Consider the following 22,057-nt stretch of genomic DNA (forward strand, 5'->3'; position numbering starts at 1 on the left):
ACTGTATTGCTTGCTTAAAATGAACCCAAAATAGGTTGGAACAATAATTACTAGAGGTAACAATAATAATAAAAGGGGAACATTTCTTAATAAGCAATTTAATAAATGTTTATTGTTTAATTATTATTCATTAAACTTATTAATAAATGTTCATGTATTAACCATATTAATAAATGCTAATTGCCAACATATTTTGGGTTCATTTTAAGTAAGAAATACAGTAATTTTTAAACAATAGTTGAGTTAAATAAAACTACCCAGCAGGTTGGGCAAACATTTAACCCAATCACTGGGTTTGTCCATTTTCAACCCATCATTTTCTAGAGCGAATAATTACACATCTCCTATCTATTGTGCCACCTTTGTCACATGGAAATCAATGTTTATGCTGTTCAGCTTCCTACACAACAGCTCTCTCATAGATTAATGAGACATTCCCATAGAGTTTTGTATGCTTCTGAGTGACATGTGCCCTCACAGTGACAGCTGTTATAAGAATGACGTGGGATGGATCGTCAGTGGTGAGTCAGCCTGCAGAAGAGAAGCTAATATAGATGCAGTGCACAAGCGAACATGCAATCTCTGTACGAGACAACCACTCCGACACCCCCACCCCGCACACATACGCCCCATCAACTTCAAATCAATCTGAAGCAATTGTTCCCAAATCGACCCATTGTAGCCAATTAGAAATTGACTACTTCCGCTGTCCATGGTGCTGAGATTTTACACCACAACAAACAGAACAAGACCTCTTAGCAATCAACTATGGCCGTGTATTAAAGTCGTAAAATGCCTTTGAAGGCAGAGGATTGCTCAACTGTTAAAATCATCAATGCATATGTGATTCATGTCAGAATAAAAATAGTGTTAACTCTTCCCAACACAGATATGGCTGCTCGCGTCGGTGGAGGTATAAATCGCAAGTAGACTAGCAGGGTAGGCTGCGTTACTGCGGGGTCTATGAATCATGCCGTTATCTGATGTTGCCAGATCGCCTTTTTTTTTGTCAGAGCATAAGAATATTATAGCATTATATATATATATAACAACACAATAATTAAACAAGAAAATTAACACAAATATAGAGTAAATATATAAATATTTTGTACAATTTACACATACTTAATCTCAAAAGCTTTTTATTCAGAGTTTCTAATACTCTCAGTAAACCCCCCGATTTCGCTAAACATCCAACAAAGTTATTTTTTTTTTGTTAGTAAATTTACATTAAGGCTATTGAAAAATAAATGCAACTTAGTCAAAATTATAAGGTTAAATGAATACAATATTTTTTATCATCATCTTAAAGATAATCAGTGAAAACAAGAAGCACTTTTTTCCACAATTTAATAACGCTGCCATTCATCCCACCCGAGACGAGCGTTATCTCTACGACGTCAACATTTACAGCAAGCACACACGATTTTCTTTGACAACATTCTATTAAATGCATGTAACAAATTTACAGATGGCGTTTAGCAAGCATGTTCTTGTGCATAACATAACCCGTTTTTACTATTTTCAAATGCAGCTTTTGATGATAAACGCTTACAATGTGGCATTTAAATGCAAAAAGGAAAATAAATAAATAGTGCACATGCATTGTGTGTATGTGTTGGGTATGCATCCATATTAAAATCTGATATTCAACACTGTTGATTTTCCGCAGTTGAATCATGCATCATTCAGTCAGCTGAAGTTAACCTGTGGCTCGTGCTCTTGACGTACCGTATCTATCACCGGTGCCAAGCTGACAACACGCAGTCGCCAAACAGACAAGCATCCACAGACGCGCCGATTTCATCTTCCCCCGGCTTCTCTCTCCTCTATCTCCGTTTACACCGACATATTTAGATGACACAGCGATCAATGTGATGTTGCGCGTGTGCCAAACTCCAGAAACACGAGACTTGGGCAAGAGTGCGATAAAGATGAGTGTTTGCGAGAAGAAGCACCAGCGCGCTCCTGAAGGGAGGGGGTGAGGACCGGACAGACAGAAAACCCGGAAAGTGGGCAAGACAATCAGTACAGTAATGCAGTTATTTTGAGTAATACACAAATTACGTCATAATGGGCATTGCTGATGTGGGGTTTAGACTTCATGCTTGCAAATAACATTGATGGAAGACATGAAAACAAGGCATCACTGGTTTATTGGTTTTATTAGCAAGTTCACAAAGTAGAGTGTATGGAAACACTGTTAAAGTGCCACATATATGAGTGTCTAAACTCTCCATTTTCAGTGATAAACAAATGGACATGTGTAGACAAATGAACAGATGACAGTGGTGAAGTAATGGGGTCCATGAATCCCGACTGTATGGTTCTGCAGAGTTCCTCTCACAGTCTAGTCCACAGTTACTGTGCTTCGTACACTGGGGAAGTGCTCAAAGAAGCCCTGCATATTACAACACAGTTATTACAACCCAAAACAGACTTTAAAAACATTCATTAGACAATCCTTAAAGGGTTAGTTCACCCAAAAATGAAAATTCTGTCATTTATTACTCACCCTCATACTTTTCCACACCCGTAAGAGCTTCATTAATCTTCAGAACGCAAATTAAGATATTTTTGTTGAAATCCGATGGCTCAGTGAGGCCTGCATTGAGGCCTCTCTCAAGATCCATTAATGTACTAAAAACATATTTAAATCGGTTCATGTGAGTACAGTGGTTCAATATTAATATTGTAAAGCGACGAGAATATTTTTGGTGCGCCAAAAAAAACAAAATAACGACTTATTTAGTGATGGCCGATTGCTTCAGGAGCGTTATGAAACAGCGTGCCGAATCATGATTCGACACAGAAGAATCATAACGCTCCGAAGCTTCATGAAGCAGTGTTTTGAAATCGGCCATCACTAAATAAGTCGTTATTTTGTTTTTTTGGCGTACCAAAAATATTCTCATCACTTTATAATATTAATACTGAACCACTGTACTCACATGAACTGATTTAGATATGTTTTTAGTACATTAATGGATCTTGAGAGAGGAAATGTCACTGCTGGCTATGCAGGCCTCACGGAGCCATCGGATTTCAACTAAAATATCTTAATTTGTGTTCTGAAGATTAACAAAGGTCTTACGGGTGTGGAAAGGCAAGAGGGTGAGTAATTAAATGACATTACATTATTCATTTTGGGTGAACTAACACTTTAAAGGACCAGCTCATCCAAAACTAAAAACTCGCCCTCTTGTTGTTCCAAACCCATTTGACTTGCATTCTTCCATGATACTTCCGTGAAGCACAAATTCTGATGTGTTGGATCTTTTTAATAGATTGGTTGACTCCATTCACAAAACCTCTCTGAATAACTTATTCACCAATATAGCAACATTTTATGTTGCATTCATGGTGCTTTTTTGGAAACTTAAATATCTTCAGTCCCCATTCTTCATCATTTTAAAGGAGAGACCAATGTAATCCTTCACAATTTCTCCTGTGTTTATGGAAGAAAGCAAGTCATACAGGATTGAATTTACATGTAAATAAGTTTATTATCAGCATTTACATGCTCGATTTGTCATTTTAAAATGATTCACTTCATTACCATGGCCCATTTGATATTTCAATTTTCACAGAACTCCAAACTTTACAAATAAAGCCCTGTTTCCACCTGGTATTAAGATGCTTTTTGGTCGATCAGATCACAAGTAGACGGGAGAGACACATACCCATTTACACCTGGTGTTTTAATTGTGTCTTTTGTCCACTTTCAACCACTCCTGTCCTGATTTCTTAGAGGGGAGGGTCTATAGGCGGGTAAACGTATTTTTTAAACGTTTTTTTTCAGATCTTTCGATCTAATGAACAAAATAAGCTTGCAAAATGTACATATGTACACTTGGAGATGATGGATAAACAATTACGGAGAGCAGCAGCTTTCGTTTTTGCTCGGACAACCGCAAGACCGGCCGAACGTAGTGAATGTGTTTTAGAAATCAGGAATGGCGAGAGAACATTGTACTTGGTACGTTTTTCGTCTTCCCATCTGGCTAGCGTGCTTTCCATAATGTTTATGTGTTAAGTCAGTAGGCGGAGGCGTCTTTAGTGGCTGTTCAAACACATTCCACCACATGAGCATTTACACTACAAAAACAATCCGGGCGAATGTGTTTTCAACTACCTCTGGAAGTGGTCGAAAGTGGACTCAAAACATTTTACACCTCGGTAACACCTGTATTTAGCGTCGTCCACTTGTGATCCGATCAACCAAAATGCATCTTAATACCAGGTGGAAACAGGTCCTAAATTGAAGTGTTTTAGATTTATATTTGCCCTTATAATACTGAATGATCAAGACTTATCAGACTGCCAGGGTGAGGTTAAGCTGGTGTTTACCTTAAAGAGGGTGGTGGTCTGGAGAACTCCAGATGTGCAGCACATCTCACGAATGGAGTGCATGGCAAGTTGAGGTGCCCCGAGATCCAGGACTGGCATTCCTAAACGAGCTGCTAAAATCGGCCCAATTGTTGTTCCACATGGACTGTCATTCCTAACCATCACATCCTAGGGAAAAAGAAGCAAAACAATTTTTATTTATATAGCACCTTTGCACAAGCACAAGGTTGCTTTACAAAAAGCACATTTCAAGTACATTTAAAGGGTTAGTTCACCCAAAAATGAAAATTCTGTCATTAATTCCTCATCCTCATGTCGTTCCACACCCGTAAGACCTTCATTCATCTTCAGAACACAAATTAAGGTATTGTTGATGAAATCAGGCGTTTATGACTCATCCATAGACCGCAATATAATCAACACTTTCAAGGTCCAGAAAGGTACTAAAGACATCGTTAAAAGAGTCATGTGACTGCAGTGGTTCAACCTTAATGTTATGAAGCGACGAGAATACATTTTGTGCACAAGAACAAAAAAAAATAATTTAACTTTATTCAATAATCTCTTCTCTTCTGCGCCATTCTCATGCGTTGTTTACGTCCAGCGCCTCCAGGTTTTATGCCCGAACACCGACTCATTATTGGCCGGCTCCTGTGTCAGCATTTGAGCCAGCGTTCTGACGTACAACACAGAAACGCTGAACGTAAACAACGTATGAGAATGACACAGAAGAGAAAAGAATGTTGAATAAAATCATTATTTTTGTTTTGTTTTTGTGCACAAAAAGTATTCTTCTCACTTCATAAAATTAAGGTTGAAACACTGCAGTCATGTGGTCTAATTTAAAGATGTCTTTAGTACCTTTCAGGACCTTGAAAGGGTTGATTATATTGCCGTCTATAGAGGAGTCAGATACCTCATGGATATCATCAAAAATATCTTAATTTGTGTTCCAAAGATGAACGAAGGTCTTACGGGTGTGGAACGACATGAGAGTGAGTAATAAATGATAGAAATTTCATTTTTGGGTGAACTTTAATAGTGTATACGAATTTCATTAGTGTATTTCGTTCACTCTCTTTATATCATTCTTTTTCCTCTGCTGCACTCTTTTGTTTACAAATCCCACACGGTCTTATGAGCAGCCTGTTGCTAGGAGCAATGGTATGTAGAGAGTGATCGCATTCTCTTGATATACACAAACATCAATAAACATTCTAAATGCCTACCAACAAAAACAAACCACACGATAGGAATCAACTGATTGCTCTTGCATTTCACATCTTCAGAGCAGTAATGCCAATTTTAGCTCAGATAATGAGGAGCACTTTTACTGATTTATATGGCAGAAGAGTCTTGACAGATGGTGAAGCAGGATAAAATGAAATAGAAGGGAGGAGGGAATGTTCTGCTCACCTGTAGAGGTACGCCCACTTTTCCAGCAATCTCTCGTAATATAGCAGCGGTTACAGCAGTGGTGGCATAGCGCTGGTTACTGTTAAACTTTATGACTGGACCCTGATCCAGGGCAAACAATGTGAGAGGTTTAGTTGACTGCTGAGGTCTTCATGAATGTGTTGAAGAGGCATTATTAGTGTGTATGTCTGTTACCTTATGAAAAGCAGGCCTGTGGTTCTCCTCATGTTTCTCCCTGTAAGGTGAATAATATTATACATTACAAATTTAACACATTTTAAACTAGAAAATGAGTTTTCCTTTACTTTATCGTGGACATTCTCATTTGTCATTGACCCTTGCACAGCTGGATGCTCACTGCATTTACTGGATCACAAATACAGTAAAAACAGAAGTATTGTGAAATATTTTTTGCAATTTCGAATAACCGTTTTCTATTTGAATATATTTTAAAATGTACTTTATTCCTGTGATCAAAGCTGAATTTTCAGCATCATTACTCCAGCCTTCAGAAATCATTCTAATATGCTGGTTTGCTGCTTGAGAAAAATTTCTTATTCTTAATAGTTCAAAATCATTTCTTTGAAACATTTTTTTTGTATCAATGAAAGTTTTTACTGTTACTTCTGATCAACTTAATGCATTGATGCTGAATAAAAGTATTTATTTCTTAAAAAAAACAAATTATTTTCTCCAGACTTTAGAAGGTAGTAAATATATATGATTTATTATATTTTTAAAAGAAGTCTCTTCTGTTCACCAAGGCTGCATTTATTTGATCCAAAATACAGTAAAAACTGTATTCATTGTGAAATATTTATATTTATAAAATATTTATGATATTTATTTGATCCAAAATACAGTAAAAACTGTAATCATTGTGAAATATTACAATTTAAAATAACCGTTTTATATTTGAATATATTTTAAAAGGTAAATTCCTGTGATGTAAAGTATCATTTTCAGCATCATTACTCCAGTCTTCAGTGTCACATGATCCTTAAGAAATCATTCTAATATGCTGATCTGCTGCTCATTATTATCAATTTCGAAAACAGTTGTGTATAATGATTTGATGAATAGAAAGTTCAAAAGAACAGCATTTATTTGAAATAGAAAAAAAAATATATTAAAAAGAATCTTTTTTGTAACATTGATAATGATAATGTTTGTTGAGCAGCAAATAAGCATATTAGAATGATTTCTGAAGGATCACATTTTACTGTATTTTTCATTAAATAAATGCAGCCTTCATTAAATAAATAAATACATATATATATATATTTTTTACTATATAATTGTATTATATAAATCTCTATGACTTATGATTTTATTAAATTGTATTACTTCACAAAGAATAGAAATAACAATTTCCAAATTCCTTGATATTCCCAAGTGTTTCTCATGACTGGGAAATTTGATTATTATTAAAACCAGAAGCACAAATTCCAGTGTCAACATAGTGATAAGTGCGGTAAGTGTTACCACAGAAACAAACAAATTGCCATAGAGAGAGACTGACTGGTAGTTAGGGTGCGCAGCGTGTGCCATGTCTGCACTGATCATGTAGGACAGTGGCACTGCCTCCTGAAAGGCGGTCAGATTGTCAGGGGTCGAAGCTAGGCGTCGCAGAATCAACTCAGTCAGGTTAGACTGGGCTCCCTGAGCGCTTTCAGAGCCCACCTACAGATCAACGAAGAAGCCAGATTATTTGGGTAAGGAGACTAGTGACCGATGGATTTAGAATCTGCAATTTCTCATAATTTTTGCACTTTTTGTCTCACCTCTTCGTTATCAAATAGAGTAACCATTCGGATGTTTGGATCTTTAGCTAGAGAATCAGGTGTGCTGGAGTCCATGAGCGCCTGGGAGAGAAGACATAATTATGCATTAATTATTTACCATCACTCCTCAGATCATTTCTGAGTGGGTGAATGACTGAATATTTAATAAGATGTTGCTCTCTGCGTTCAGATGTACCGTGAGGGCACAGAAACAACTGTGCAGGTTGTCCAGACGAGGAGAGAAAATGAATTCCTCATAGACACCTCCTAGTGCCTGCAGAGCACAAAAACATGTCAAAACTCATGATAATCAGTTAAAATGCCCTGGTGAGAACCCACTGCCGTAGTTCTGCCAGTTAGTTAATGTGTAAATCATATGGAAATGAGAACCGTTAGAGCTTTTAGTTTTGTTCCTTCCAGATTCTCTAAAGTAATGTTTCATTCTGCTGGGAGTCCCACTCTCGCATTTAAAGGCTTGTCTTCAGTCGGGTAAAAATAACAGCAATCCTCTTTGCTGAGCACAAATGTTCCCTGCATACTAATCCTCTTTATGTCAGCACAATTTTTTTTGCAAAACCTCAAAAAAAAAAAAAAAAAAAAGAAAAGAAAGAAAGAAAGAAAAAGACTACCCTAGTGAAAACAACCTATACATTCATTTCATACTAAGTATAGTATGAAATAGTATAGCTTGAAACTTACTGATATATTATAATTAAACTTTATTTGGAGTATTTGCACAATGTACATTTCTTAATATTAAGTCTAAAATAAGTTTTAATATTACTATTAGTAAGAATAGTATGATCACTGTATAATATTGGTCTTAAAATGCAAGATATTTAAAGTGTACCTAAAGCATACTTGCAATAATTCTAATTTAGCACAATCAATTAGTGTTGGCAAAAGAAAGCAGAACAGATCTTTTGGGTATTTGTCCAACATGAAGACAGAGACTTACGCCAGGCTGTGTGTCTGCTAGACAGAGCTCAAAGTCCAGTAATGCGTTTGGCTCGACCCCGAGCTGTCCACACAGCATCTGAATCAGCGCAGGGTGATGCTTCTCTGCCTGTACACACATTGAAGCAAAAACACTGAGACAAGTGTTATTTTTAATAAGGACTGGTCACCTATTGTTATCAGTCGATATCCGTCTTAGACCTGTGATCTGAAAACAGTCTGTATTTGAATGTGCATGCTCATTTCCCCTGGCGTGGACAGTTATTTTTTGCAGCTGAACTTATTGCATATACATTTGTAGGAGTTTCCCTTTTAGATGCATAATTTATGGGAGGAGTGTATTTAAATGAATCATGCAAAGTGATTTACTAAGGTTTGCGCTAGTTAATTTGCTGGTATTTCCCCCATTATTTATTATTATCCGGCTGCATCTGTGTTCTTTAATTTGCGTGTCGTCAGTAGATCATGTGCGGAACTTACCACTCCCTACTGCGCTTTTTTGGAATTGTGCTCTCACGCTAATTTGCTCTGTTTAGTAATTGGACCTTTAGTATACTTTTGCCACTACCTAGTATTCACTTAAAATTAACCTTTAAAATTCTTAACATTTTAAGAACACTCCTAAGTGAAATATTTTGCAAATCTTAAAGCATCAGAAATGTTAAAATATCAGTTTTTCATAATGCACATTATAATGTTGAGGTGTTTAAATTCACTTCATTCTACAACAACTGAACTTGAGTTCTATTTTAAATTTACTTAATAGGCCTATAATATAGAATTTGAATATTCGTCATAACAAGAAAATAATTATTGGCTTATTGTAATGGCTAGAATTTTGAAAGGATGCTTTGCCCAAAAATGAAAATTCTGTTATCACTCAATCGCATGTCGTTCCATCAAATATGAAAGCTCAAAGGTGTTTGCTTGATGCATGACAACCAATAAGGTTTGTCCTTGCATGTGATGCAAGCATGTTTGAGCTTCTTCAAGAACCAATGCGGTTTGTTCTCACGTGAGGATGAGCTGCCGTTGACCATATTTGATGTGCTTGATATGTGTGTTGATAATTGTTTATATGTGAATAAAAGACTACATTAAATTTGTTCATATTATAGTGATTATATCTCTTTAAAAGTCTTGGGTTAAAGGGCTTGATTCATATGGATTACTTTTACAATGTATTTATGAACTTTTTGAAGCTTGAAAGTTTTGGATAGAATGGACTTTCAATGGAGGGATGGAAATCTCTCAGGTTTCGCCAAGAATATCTTGCGTTTCGAAGATGAACGAAAGTCTTATGGATTTGTTTAGCATTGTTTAGCAACATCACACGAGCAAGAGTGCCGTTTTCCCAAGTATCTGCACGATTGCAAATGTAATATGAATTTTATACAACAGCTCAATAAACAAGAAGTTAATATTGTTACATTTTAAACACAAAATTGTCAACATTGTCTGTTTTTGCTCAATTTTGACAACTAAAATAGTTCAAAAGAAAGCCACAGACACACAGCGGTGTCTCATTACTGAATGAATCCGTGTTTTTTAATGGATTGAGTGAGCTATTGATTCAGTGACTCAGTGACTATTGATAAAGATGGCCACTTGGTTCTTTCCTGAATGAATCAGATGTTTAAATGTATAGGATGAATGAATGAATGACTCACTCATTAAGACAGTGACGAGCCGCCACCTACTGGCGGTTTTAGTTTTATATTTAGAGTATCATTTCATTTTCCATTCATGTTCATGACACCTCTGAGCTGCATTAAACAGTCAGTGTAAATATACCTAAATGCCACTTCAGATGCAGCTTCTGAAAAAAAATGTTATGGTCACAGTTTATGTATAATAAATTCTGTGTTGAATAAAAAAAAAAATTCTTTCTAAAGCTACTTTTTATAATGTCTATTCAATGATTTATTCATCTAACATAATTACTTTCAATGATCTTTTTGGTGGGGTAATTTCTCCGCCAAAATGGATGTGTGATTAATTCGATTAATTAGCACATTATGTAATTAATTAAATTAAATTTTAAGGTCTTGACAGCCCTATTAATTATCATTTGGCTGTGTAGAAAGCATACACTTCAACTTTAATCAGGCTTGTGTGATTTTGTACACCTAAAGCATGAATTTGCATGATCTTACTATGGATGTTGCATTACAGGCATCTCCACAGGAGGCAGATCCTGTTTCCAGCTCCTCCTGTACGGCAGTGGCCAGGAAAGGTGCTCTACAATGGACACAAATACAGATACATACTGAAAAAAAAAATAAATAAATCAGCAGCATTGCAGTGTGCTTATCCACATATTTCCTGTACCTCCACCTGTCCTGCTCCCTGTATTTTCCTATGGCTAAATTAGTGCTTACAGGTGGTTTTCCTTGTTAGGTCCAAAGGAGTCGTTGATGTCTCTCTGCAGGTGAATGGCAAGGTGGGGGATCCTTAGGATGGGACGGGGGATATGAACCAGACGCTGCACCAGCTTGCCCTCGCTCTATAAAAAGACATATAAACAGACAACACAGGTAAAAGTGAGTGTCATTCATATATAACTTAAGATCAACAATGGATCATTCAAATGAACTTGGGTAGGTTTTACATTTCTATATCGAGGACTGTTCACGACCAAGGACGATAACTATAATGATAATGATATAGTTTTAAAAATCAGAACCCATCCTGCTTTAAAGAGCTTGAGCATTTTAAGTGGCAAACGGCATAACTACAGGGCATGCTTATAATAAATGATGCTGAGCACGTTTACATGCACACCAGTATGCTGATAACTCACTAAAATCAGCTTATAGAAATAACAGGCAAACCAATAACCCGACAATGCAATTAAACGGGGGTCCCTGATTATGATTTCACTTTTTGAACTTTAGTTAGTGTGTAATGTTGCCGTTTGAGCATAAACAACATCTGCAAAGTTACGACGCTCAAAGTTCAATGCAAATGGAGATATTTTCTTTTAAAGAAATCGATTTTTAAGGACTACAACGAGCTTCTTCCTGGGTTGGTGACATCACTAACCCTAGAATTTACATAAACCCGGTCTCTGAGGACACGCAACAAAGGGGGTGAGGCCATGTTGGGCTGCTTTAGAGAAGAGGAAGAGTTGTTGTAGTAGAGTGTTGTTGTCATGCCGTCATTTTACGCCAGACTGCTTCACAAACGAGGGACAATTCAACGCTGGATTTGCACAAAAGATTAACATGACTGCTCATGCTAGTCATGTTTTCATTCTAAAAGTTGTAACTTCTTCCTGAGTCTCTCCATCAGTGTCGACTCCGGTTTGAACAATGTAAGGCTGAACACCGTTACTGACAACCCTCATTTTGGCTGCGTGAGATTCTCCAGCTTTGTTGTTGTTGAGCTGTTAAAGCTCCGCCCTCTTCTGGAAAGCGCCAGCTCATTTGCATTTAAAGGGACACACACAAAAACGGCGTGTTTTTGCTCACACCCAAATAGGGGCAAATTTGACAAGCTATTATAAAATCTGTGGGGTATTTTAAGCTAAAACTTCACAGACACATTTTGGGGACACCAGAGACGTATATTACATCTTGTAAAAGGGGCATTATAGGTCCCCTTTAATAAATCAAGTTCCCAGTAGTGACATCAAAAAGTAATAATTTGCACATCTGGCTCAGAGTATTTCATTTGCTATGTCGGTTGTGATGTTAAATAAAGCATTTAAAACCGAAGAAGAGTATTGCAACATGTCAGCGGGAAACTTATGGCTCATATATTATCCTCTCGTGCAGTTAAAGATGCAACATTTTGACTGTACCACTACTACTTCCACTGCACGAAACGAGAACACATTTTTATAATTCTTTGGGTGAAGAAAAAGTCAAATTGTGACGCATTCCCTTCTCCCTTACTGCAAAATGTTTGCTCTGTCTGGATGCACTTAAATCTGCACTAAGGATGCATTCCTGTCACATAACACACATGCGCACTTCAATAAGCCAACAGAAAGCAGGTTACAGCGTTTAAATCGGTGTAAGGGGCAAAAATCTAGCTGTGACGATCAGTTTATGCTTAAGCCGTTTATGACCTTTTACACCGATAAAGTAAAACGGGTTAATGTGTCAGCTTATTAAGCATATTTAGGTTGAGAGCATACATGTAAACACACTCATTCTGCATTGGTGTGGATGCTAATATAGTTATCGTTATAGTTAACTTTCTTGGTGTGAACAGGCCTTGATGCATAGATCAGAGGGCTTGTTTACACTTGGCATCTACATGCGACCTGTATCCGGATGTGGTTGTCCACGTACACATTGAAAAGACAAGCGTAAACACGTTTGTGATTGGAATGTTATCTGACCTGTGTGTCCTGGTACAGAGGTAATCAAGGACGCATTGTGATGCGACCTCAGTTTTAGACAATCGAGGGTGGAGTAGAACGCAGCAAGTTTGATTTTGATCGGATCACAGTGATAGTGTATAAGCAGCCAGAGGTTTACCTTAACCATGACACGTCCTGCAATGGTCAGGTCACGATCAAACCAAGTGTTCCAGATTCCCCCTCCATAACACTCCACTCCAATCTGCAAGAAGCCTAACTTTGTCTTCTTAGAGCGTGGCTTCACCTGAACACACATGCACAGGAAATTAAGAATGATCCCCATATGCGTCCTCTACTTACATTAATGTGCAATACAGTTATCTGACTGCTTTAATGTAATTACTGAACAAAGATTTTATCTACAATAAAGCCCTTTCACAGGGCATCAGGTGTCCGTCCTTCTCACCCTCAGACATGGACTGTCCGTATGAGCCCCGATCATGGAAAAACCATTTCCAGGCTTGTAGAGACCACCGACAGCAAAGGCAATAATGGTGGAGTAATTTCTGGTTACAAAGTACTGGAAAGGGAAAGATTGTAGTAAACACAGTGAATAGATATTTAAAGGGTTAGTTCACCCACAAATGAGAATTCTGTCATTTATTACTCACCCTCATGTCGTTCCACAACCGTAAGACCTTCATTCATCTTCAGAACACAAATTAAGATATCTTGGTCACATTAACTATTTTAAGGATGTCTTCAATACCTTTCTGGACCTCAAAAGGTGCAATGATGTTGCTGCCTATGTGTGGTTCAGAAACCCTCGGATTTCATCAAAAATATCTTAATTTGTGTTTTGAAGATGAACGAAGGTCTTACGGGTGAGTAATTAATGACAGAATTTTAATTTTTGGGACCCTTTAAGATGACCGGCATAGAGTTGTTTCTCATTCTGTGCAAAAATAAGAGAATAAGCTACATATGCCCAAAGATATTTTGCAAGATGAGCAGGACCTTTGCAATTGTCTACACATCTACCTACTACAATCCAGGTGCTTGAAGAGCATTTTAAATTTTTATTGTTATAATTATAATATTTTATATACAGTTGCAAGAAAAAGTATGTGAACCACTTGCAGAATCTGTGAAAATGTGAATAATTTTAACAAAATAAAGAGATGATACAAAATGCATGTTATTTTTTATTTAGTACTCTCCTGAGTAAGATATTTTACATATGTAAGATGTTTACATATAATCCAGAAGACAAAACAATAGCTGAATTTATTAAAATAACCCCATTCATAAGTATGTGAACCATTGATTACCTGATGATCCACGACTGTTTTTTGTTTTGTGATGGTTGTTCATGAGTCTTTTGTTTGTCCTGAGCAGTTAAACTGAGCTCTGTTCTTCAGAAAAATCCTCCAGCTCCTGCAGATTCATCAGTTTTCAAGCATTTTTGCATATTTGAACCCTTTCCAGCAGTGACTGAATGATTTTCAGATCCATCTTTTCACACTGAGGACAACTGAGGGACTCAAACATTCACTGATGCTCCAGAAGGAAACATGACGCATTAAGAGTCAGGGGGTGAAAACTTTTGAACAGGATGTCACAATTTTTCTTATTTTGCTTGAATATAATTTTTTTCATTTAGTACTGCCCTTCGGAAGCAACAGAAGATACTTTCATGTTTCCCAGAAGAAAAATTAAATACAATTTACCTTAATCTTCAAATTCCAAATGTTTTCACCCCCATCTATTAATGCATTGTGTTTTTTTCTGGAGCATCATTGAATGTTTGAACCTTTTTTAATAGTTGTGTTTGAGTCCATCAATTGTCCTCAGTGTGAAAAGATGGATCTCAAAATCATTCAGTCACTGCTGGAAAGGGTTCAAATATGCAAAAATGCTGGAAAACTGAAGAATCTGGTGAACCCAGAAGAAGAACAGAGCTCAGTTTAACTGTTCAGGACAAACAAGAGACTCATGAACAACCATCACAAAACAACAAAAAACAGTCGTGGATCATCAGGTAACCACACACAGTATTGAGAATCAATGGTTCACATACTTATGAACTGGGTCATTTTAATAAATTCAGCTGTTTTTTTGTCTTATGGATTATATGTAAACATCTTTTATGTAAAATATCTTACTCAGGACAGTACTAAATAAAAAATAACATGCATTTTGTATGATCTCCTTTATTTTGTTAAAATTATTCACATTTTCACAGATTCTGCAAGTGGTTCACATACTATTTCTTGCAACTGTATATATATGGGCTTGTTATGGTACGTTAAGAATTGAGCGGTCACACACACACACCTTGCTGGCAGGTTTAATGTCCCAATGTTGTGCCTCCTTGAGCTCAGTAAAACCAGCCTTCAGAAGGCGAGATTTACACTCCTCCACCACTATAAGACAGAAAAGGAAGGTGGAAAAAGACATACATAAGAAAGTAAAAGTGAGATATACAGAGTGTGAACTTATATACTATTGAACTCTTGCATGTTCCAGCACAGCTGAGTTGAGAAATGCTCACAGGCCTGTGATCTAGGGAAAAAGGTGAAGGTGCATTCTGTCAAAGTCTAGATCAAGATCTGTTCACCTTATCTGGAGCTCTATCAGTCAGTAAGGAACAATGTTCAAGACTCATATCTAGGCAGACTGTAAAGTTGGCTAATCATATTATCGACAAAGTGTGGCTCAAGCTTTCATGCATTTCTCTATTCACTGTCATCATAGCTCAAAGCTCAATATACAGCATTTCTTACCATGGTATGGTGAAACTCCTTTATTGACAAAAGTGAGAAACTCTTTGGCAGCGGCCTGCACAGCTTCTTTGGAGCTTTTCATGATGAAAGACTGTAAAAAACAGTAAATTTAAGCAGATGCAAAAATAGCAGTCAGACATATACATAGATACATTCAGATCCGCTCCTCTATTATTAGTAACAGCGTGAAAACAAATGAATTCTTGTCTTGGGAGATTTTCATTATCATGCATTAGTAAGCTAATGCACACGAATACCTTAGAAACGACACAAATAAAATACAAATGCAAAAAAAAAAACACCAATCACAGTCGATACCTACACAACAAAACAACAGCGCTTGCAGAATAGCGGAAATAAGACACAAGGAACACTATGCAAAAGTCACAGCACTTTAAAAGTTACCCGTCAACCTGTCTTACCTGCATATATGATAAAGTGGACTTTCACATTCAGTTCGGGGCATGAACGGAGGAAGCTGTGGGGATTTGCTGTAGTCAGGCAGCAGAAGAACGCTCGCGCCCTTTAGTGGTTGGAGGTACAATAGCTTTTAAAATGACTATAATGAGGCAAAAACCACTGCACAAGTTTTGCTCGAATATAACTTTATTCTGTGCATTATATCATGCTTGACATTTACATATTAAAAATACAGGCATGGGATGAGAAACAGCCTTTGACATCATGCCATAATGCAAAAGACAATCCAGTATTTTCAGCTTCCAAACAAAAGTGCCAATTTCAGTAATTTAAGCCAGGTCTAAAAGCCATACTAAAAATATATACTTATCGAAAAGATATACTTATCAACGTTAAGATAATTGTAATGCCCAGAGAAGTAGCCTATGTCAACCAAAAAACATTAGTTGTATTTGTATGTTTTTGTACTGTTGCCTGGTTGCAATTCAATATTTAGAAACATGATCTTCCCCCCTTCCCATCACAGGAGCACACACAGCCCTGAAGGAAGTTACGATTCACAAAACTTCAGTATATAATATAGCATTTTTCACAGTTGTACAAATCATTGTTGTTTGGAGTTATCCTGTAACATTCATTTGAAAACATCTATACATTTGACATTTTTTTGTGTCCTATCTTGTTCTAAATAAGAAACAAAGAAAATATTTTATCTAATCCATGAATTGTTAGATTTTAAAGTGTCACAGTTATGCTTAGTTTAGTTACTTTGGTTTCGTTTTCAAGGACTTTTAGTTTGCTCTTCGTTTCCCTTGTTCTATGTTTCTGTTTGCTCCTTAGTTGTCATGGCAATTCATCATTTGATTAATTAGCACACCTGTCTGTATTTGAGTTCATTATCCTTGTGTATTTAAGTCCCTCAGTTTAATTATTGATTGTGTTTTACATGTTGTTTCAGATTGTTTAATAAATACTATTTCTATTTGTTTGTTTTGGCATCTTCTTCATATCCACTCTAATCGTGACATCAAGCTTATTTGAGTGATATTTGGCAGCAATGAATGCTGTATGTCCCTGAACATTTAGGGTGTGACATTTTCCACCACAGCATATTTTTATTCAGTCACAGAGCAAAAGTGAAATGTCACAGCTTCTATGTGAATAATAACATGGCCATATCTGATAGTGAAAGGTCACACTCTTTAATTAAAACAGTTTCAAAGAAAACAGGAACTGTTTTTCTGTTTTTCCTGTTGCCAAGGATTTAAAGGCAGCTTGATCTGTTTTGGACAGCATTTATATATATTTATTTTATTTATTTATTAGGGCCCGAGCACCGATGGTGTGAGGACCCTATTGTAATCACTCAGTCAATTCTTCTTCTTCTCCAAAATGAATACAATTTTTGAGGGCCTAAACATGCTCGAAAACTCATGAAACTTTGCACATGTGTCAGAAGTGGTGAAAATTTACATCTGATATGGGTTTCTGAATTAGATGTGGCAAAATGGCTCGATAGCGCCATCTACAAATTTTCAATCAAGCGCCCCTTGCGCTACGTTTCACATACAGGTATGAAATTCGGTAGACATATGTAGCAGCCCAATACCTATAAAAAAGTCCTTGGGTGCAAAATCTAAAAACCAACAGGAAGTGAGATATTTTGAATTTTCTCTGCAAAACTTTTGCAGTTTTTGCCATTTCCAGATGATGTACTTTAACAAACCCCTCTTAGAGCTTTAATCAGATCAACATCACATTTGGTCAGTCTAATCTAAAGGCCTTTGAGACGTTAAATTGCGAAGATCTTGATTTTCACTGAAGGGCGTGTCCGTGGCGATGTTTCGCCATGAAACAGGAAGTTGTTGTAACTCGGGCATACAATGTCTGATCTGCCCCCAAACTTCACATGTGTGATAAGATGCCTGAAGACATCTACATGCAAATATTCAGTTAGTCATATTGCCACTTGCTGGCAAGAGGAAGTGGCATGCTTTCACTGTAATTCAATCCCAGAAACACATTTCAATATGCCACGAAGTACCAAACATACTAGAAACAAATTAAATCATGCAACACTTGGCTAAGTGCTAATGTGTTTGATTAACGCCACGAAACAGGAAGTTGTAACTCAGGCAAACAATGTCTGATCTGCTCCAAACTTCACGTTTGTTAATAGTCCTGGCCTGAAGACATCTATATGATAATATTCAGTTACAGTCAAAGCGCCGCCTGTTGGCAGCAGGAAGTGTGGCACACTGAAATGACTTTACCATATTTCTCCTGTATGTACTCGCTTACATGCATGTTTCCCACTGTTCACTGTTTTCCTAAGGCCAACGAGAGATGGTGAGCCCGGGTGCGAGGGCCCTTTCATCGCTGCTCGCAGCTTTAATTTGTATTTATTTTGCATTCATTGTTTTGTTATACTCAGAATTAAACATTAAATAGAGAAAATACAAACGATAGGCTAAAATATTGTCAGGATGACTAATTGGCTTACATTTTTGGCACTAGCAAATAACTGGGACACTTGGCCAAATAAAATATATATTTATGTGCATTATTCTATTATGATTCTATTATTCGCCCTTATATCGGTCGTTGGCCACCCTTCTCCCTAGGTAGTGGTTTTTGCACTTTTCATTGAAAAATCTATAAATTGGTCAAAGTGTATCGCGTCTCATTTTGAAGGCTGAAGATAAGTTTTGTATTTAAAAGTGGCGTTTGAAGGCTGCATACATCATCGAGGCACTCTCATTTAAGAAAATTAAATAAGAAATCCCTGATGACGTATGCATGCTTCAAATGCGGCATCCAACATTAAACGCAGCTTATAAAGACCATGTGCGCCAGAGAAACAAGTGCGCCGCCATCTTTATAATATTTTCTTTGAACTTCCGCTTTTGCGGTAGCTCTGTATATTTCTATGGCATCGCTGTCAAAGAATAACTAGCTGGTGAAGTGGATTTACTTGTTGTAGAGTTAATGAAAGTTATCATGAGCATTGTAATGTTTAAAGCAGATCTCTTAACAAATGTCAGCAGACCGAAGATTTTAAAACGAGTTTTCATTCATAAATACGTTAGATCGCTGTGGAAATACAAACCGATAGCGGTGAAAAGAGGCGAGGCTACATACATACATATTTTATATATATATTGCACTCATCAATATGACAGTCATTTCGGACTTACACTGACACCTAGCGGCGTGAATGTAGCATTACCCAATAGCAAACATTGCTGAATGAACTTTTAAATACAAAACTTTTCTTCATCATTGTATCAAATCAAACATTCTCAGTATTTGGTGATGTCTTGCTCAGCTCAAATAACTACTTGTACACCTTATATAGAGCTGAAGGAGATAGTAGAGGCTGAGAGAAGAGGTGAATAAACAGGAGGAGAGTGGGAGAGAAGAAAAGAAGATGTTTATATCCTCTGTCACCTGTGGTCTCTCTCCTGTCAGTTGAAGGCTTCCAGAGAAGCTTTTGTAATGATGGAATTCCAGTCCTCTTACACTCTCTATAAATAGGTTTGACAAAAAACATAGACAGCCACCAGAGGCCTGTAACAATTTATATGCCTTATTTGATCACTCATACAAAAGATCTGAAATTCCTGCACACTTTACATTATTAGAAATTGTATAGGAAAACAGGCATTGATCTTCACTTTTCAGTATATTCAGATCATCTTCAGAAATCATCAGAAATATGTCTGTCATTACATGCTATATCATTTATCTTATTAATACTACTGCTAGATGCAGGTCTTTAATAGGGGGTCGACAACTTTTAGGGGGTCTGCTAATAGTTTTGCTTTCAAAATATTATTTGTAATTTAATGAAAATGTGAGAAAAAAAATACAATATTAAGTTATCTAAGCAGAAGTTGAGGTTCAGCTAAATGTTTAATTGTCCCTCCCACAGTAAAATGAGTTAACTAAAACTAAAATGCACTAATTATTATTTTAAAGGCTTTGCAATGTAGGCTATGAATCATTTAAATGCATTGGGCAAGGTATTAAATGCAACACTCAGTTTTGTAAGGAAATCCTGTACTCGGCCGCTGGTTTATAGTATTATTTGCCACTTTAAACAAATTCATCCACCAGGTCCCAAGGATGTGTTGAAACATATCTTGCAGCCGTTCTTCTTCAGTAGTGACAATGCAAATGACATTATCAATAATGACACAATGCATTTACCAATGCAGGAGGACAGGATCATCTCTTCTGCCATTTCCAGAGAAGGAACACAGTCATACATCCCCTGCTCTCCAGTTCATGCCTTTCCTTTTTAAGGCAGCTTAGATAAACCTTCTGCTCAATCTGTGCTCATCTGTTTACCAGCTTTAGGTGCTGCATTCAACAGTCTCAGAACATTTTCTCAAGCTGTTATCAGGGCATTTGCAAATGGCAAAGAAATGCAGTGACATCATTGAGGCAATTTATGGAATTCCAGTGTAAATGCTCTTTCATTTTTCCTAAATCCATAAATTAAACTTCTTTGAGGAGTGATTTTATTCTCAAAGTCACCCTTTGCTTTTGAGCTTAAAGGTTTGGTTCACCCAAAAATTAAAATTAAATTAAAACCCGTAAGACTTCAGAATGCAAATGAAGATTTTTTTAATGAAATCTGAGAGCTTTCTGTCCCTCCATGGACAGCTACATAACTACCACTATGCTTCAAAAAGTTCATAAAGAGATTGTAAAAGTAATCCATATGAAATGAGCGGTTTAGCCCAAATTTTCTGAAGAGAAACGATCACTTTATATGATGAACCACTTTATATTTATTCACATTTAAAACATTTGATCAGAGAATATAAACAGAAGCTTAAGCGAACCTGCTTGATGTACGAGAACAAACGGAAGCTCAACGCGCTGCATAACACGAGAATGGACCTCATTGGTTCTTGCGGAAGCTCAAACGCACTGCGTAACATGAGAATGGACCTCATTGGTTCTTGCGGAAGCTCAAACGCACTGCGTAACATGAGAATGGACCTCATTGGTTCTTGCGGAAGCTCAAACGCACTGCGTAACACGAGACCTCATTGGTTCTTCAAGAAGCTCAAATGCGCCTAACACAAGAATGAATTGGTTCTTGCGGAAGCTCAAACGCACTGCGTAACAGGAGAATGGACCTCATTGGTTCTTGCGGAAGCTCAAACGCGCTGCGTAACACGAGAATGAACCTCATTGGTTCTTGAAGAAGCTCAAATGCGCTGCGTAACAGGAGAATGGACCTCATTGGTTCTTGCGGAAGCTCAAACTCGCTGCGTAACACGAGAATGAACCTCATTGGTTGTAAAACAGGAAGTCAATGAAATAAAGCCCATACTTGTGAAAGGACTGTAACCACCACAGACATTGAGGGGCACAAGTCCTCCTCAATAATTATAAGTGACCAAATTGTCCCCCCAAATATTTGATATTCTTGATGCTGCTCTGCTGCACTCCATTACACACTGCTCATTACTTGTACTTGGTTATTTCTTGTTAACTATAATAACCCTGGCCCATACAGTGAAAGTTGGCGTCTAAAAAACAACAACAACAACAACAAAAAACCCAGACATTTCTCAAAGTATCTTCTTTTGAATTTCAAGTAAAATGACAAAATAAAGTAAAAGATAACAAAGTCAACTTTAATCATATAAGTAATTTACCAACATCAAAATTGAGGCCATAATTATGGAACTACATGGGGGGGGGTGAGTATGATGAGTCCATTTTCATTTTGGTTGATCTATCCCTTAAAAAAGGTTGAAAAAATGCATATATTTGTCATTTCCCAAGCTTGCAGTTTATGATCTAAAGTCCACAACTGTGACGAGGGGCACAATAGTTTCTCTCTCTCACTTCATAATCAATCAGCTCAATATTCTTGTGCCAAGAGTTGAGACAGCTGGACAGTAAGTGAAAGAGATAGGATGGTAGAGATAATCTGAGGGTGGGATGGGAGAGTGAGAGTGGGGCTGAAGGAGTTTGGGGTAGTTGGGGAGGGAGGGAGGGGGCAGAAG

At 37.1% G+C, this 22,057-nt stretch overlaps 2 protein-coding genes across 3 annotated transcripts in view; both read right to left on the reverse strand.

The window, feature by feature from the left end:
• The window catches only part of ptprnb (protein tyrosine phosphatase receptor type Nb), a 32,352-nt gene extending 30,355 nt beyond the window's left edge, over positions 1-1,997 (reverse strand). Inside the window, 1 exon segment of the mRNA XM_048200550.1 lies at positions 1,732-1,997. Within this exon segment, the coding sequence (XP_048056507.1) occupies positions 1,732-1,807 (76 nt within the window). The 5' untranslated portion in view covers positions 1,808-1,997.
• Positions 1,998-2,148: 151 nt separating this feature from the next.
• LOC125274294 (aspartyl aminopeptidase) lies at positions 2,149-16,163 on the reverse strand. 2 transcript variants are annotated; one of them, XM_048200551.1, is made up of 15 exons: positions 16,028-16,163; positions 15,606-15,696; positions 15,157-15,245; positions 13,286-13,399; positions 12,998-13,123; positions 10,889-11,013; positions 10,664-10,748; positions 8,509-8,616; positions 7,747-7,824; positions 7,551-7,631; positions 7,289-7,449; positions 5,962-6,001; positions 5,767-5,868; positions 4,351-4,518; positions 2,149-2,401 (listed from the first exon to the last, which is right to left on the reverse strand). In XM_048200551.1, the coding sequence occupies exons 1-15, from the start codon at positions 16,031-16,033 to the stop codon at positions 2,351-2,353; spliced, it is 1,425 nt and encodes a 474-aa protein (XP_048056508.1). In that variant the 5' UTR covers positions 16,034-16,163; the 3' UTR covers positions 2,149-2,350. The 2 variants fall into 2 exon arrangements, with proteins under 2 accessions (XP_048056508.1, XP_048056509.1); XM_048200552.1 differs by having other exon boundaries at positions 15,928-16,064.
• Positions 16,164-22,057: the final 5,894 nt, after the last annotated feature.

This window comes from Megalobrama amblycephala, linkage group LG8 (assembly GCF_018812025.1).
Source record: "Megalobrama amblycephala isolate DHTTF-2021 linkage group LG8, ASM1881202v1, whole genome shotgun sequence".
In the NCBI taxonomy this organism is placed as follows: domain Eukaryota; kingdom Metazoa; phylum Chordata; class Actinopteri; order Cypriniformes; family Xenocyprididae; genus Megalobrama; species Megalobrama amblycephala.

Excerpts from the sequence above, each read along its gene's own strand:
- LOC125274294 (XM_048200551.1), bottom strand. Across the intron at positions 4,519-5,766 it reads AAGTGGGCGTACCTCTACAG|GATGTGATGGTTAGGAATGA; the intron begins GTGAGCAGAACA and ends CTTTTTCCCTAG. Across the intron at positions 2,402-4,350 it reads AGACCACCACCCTCTTTAAG|GGCTTCTTTGAGCACTTCCC; the intron begins GTAAACACCAGC and ends TGTAATATGCAG.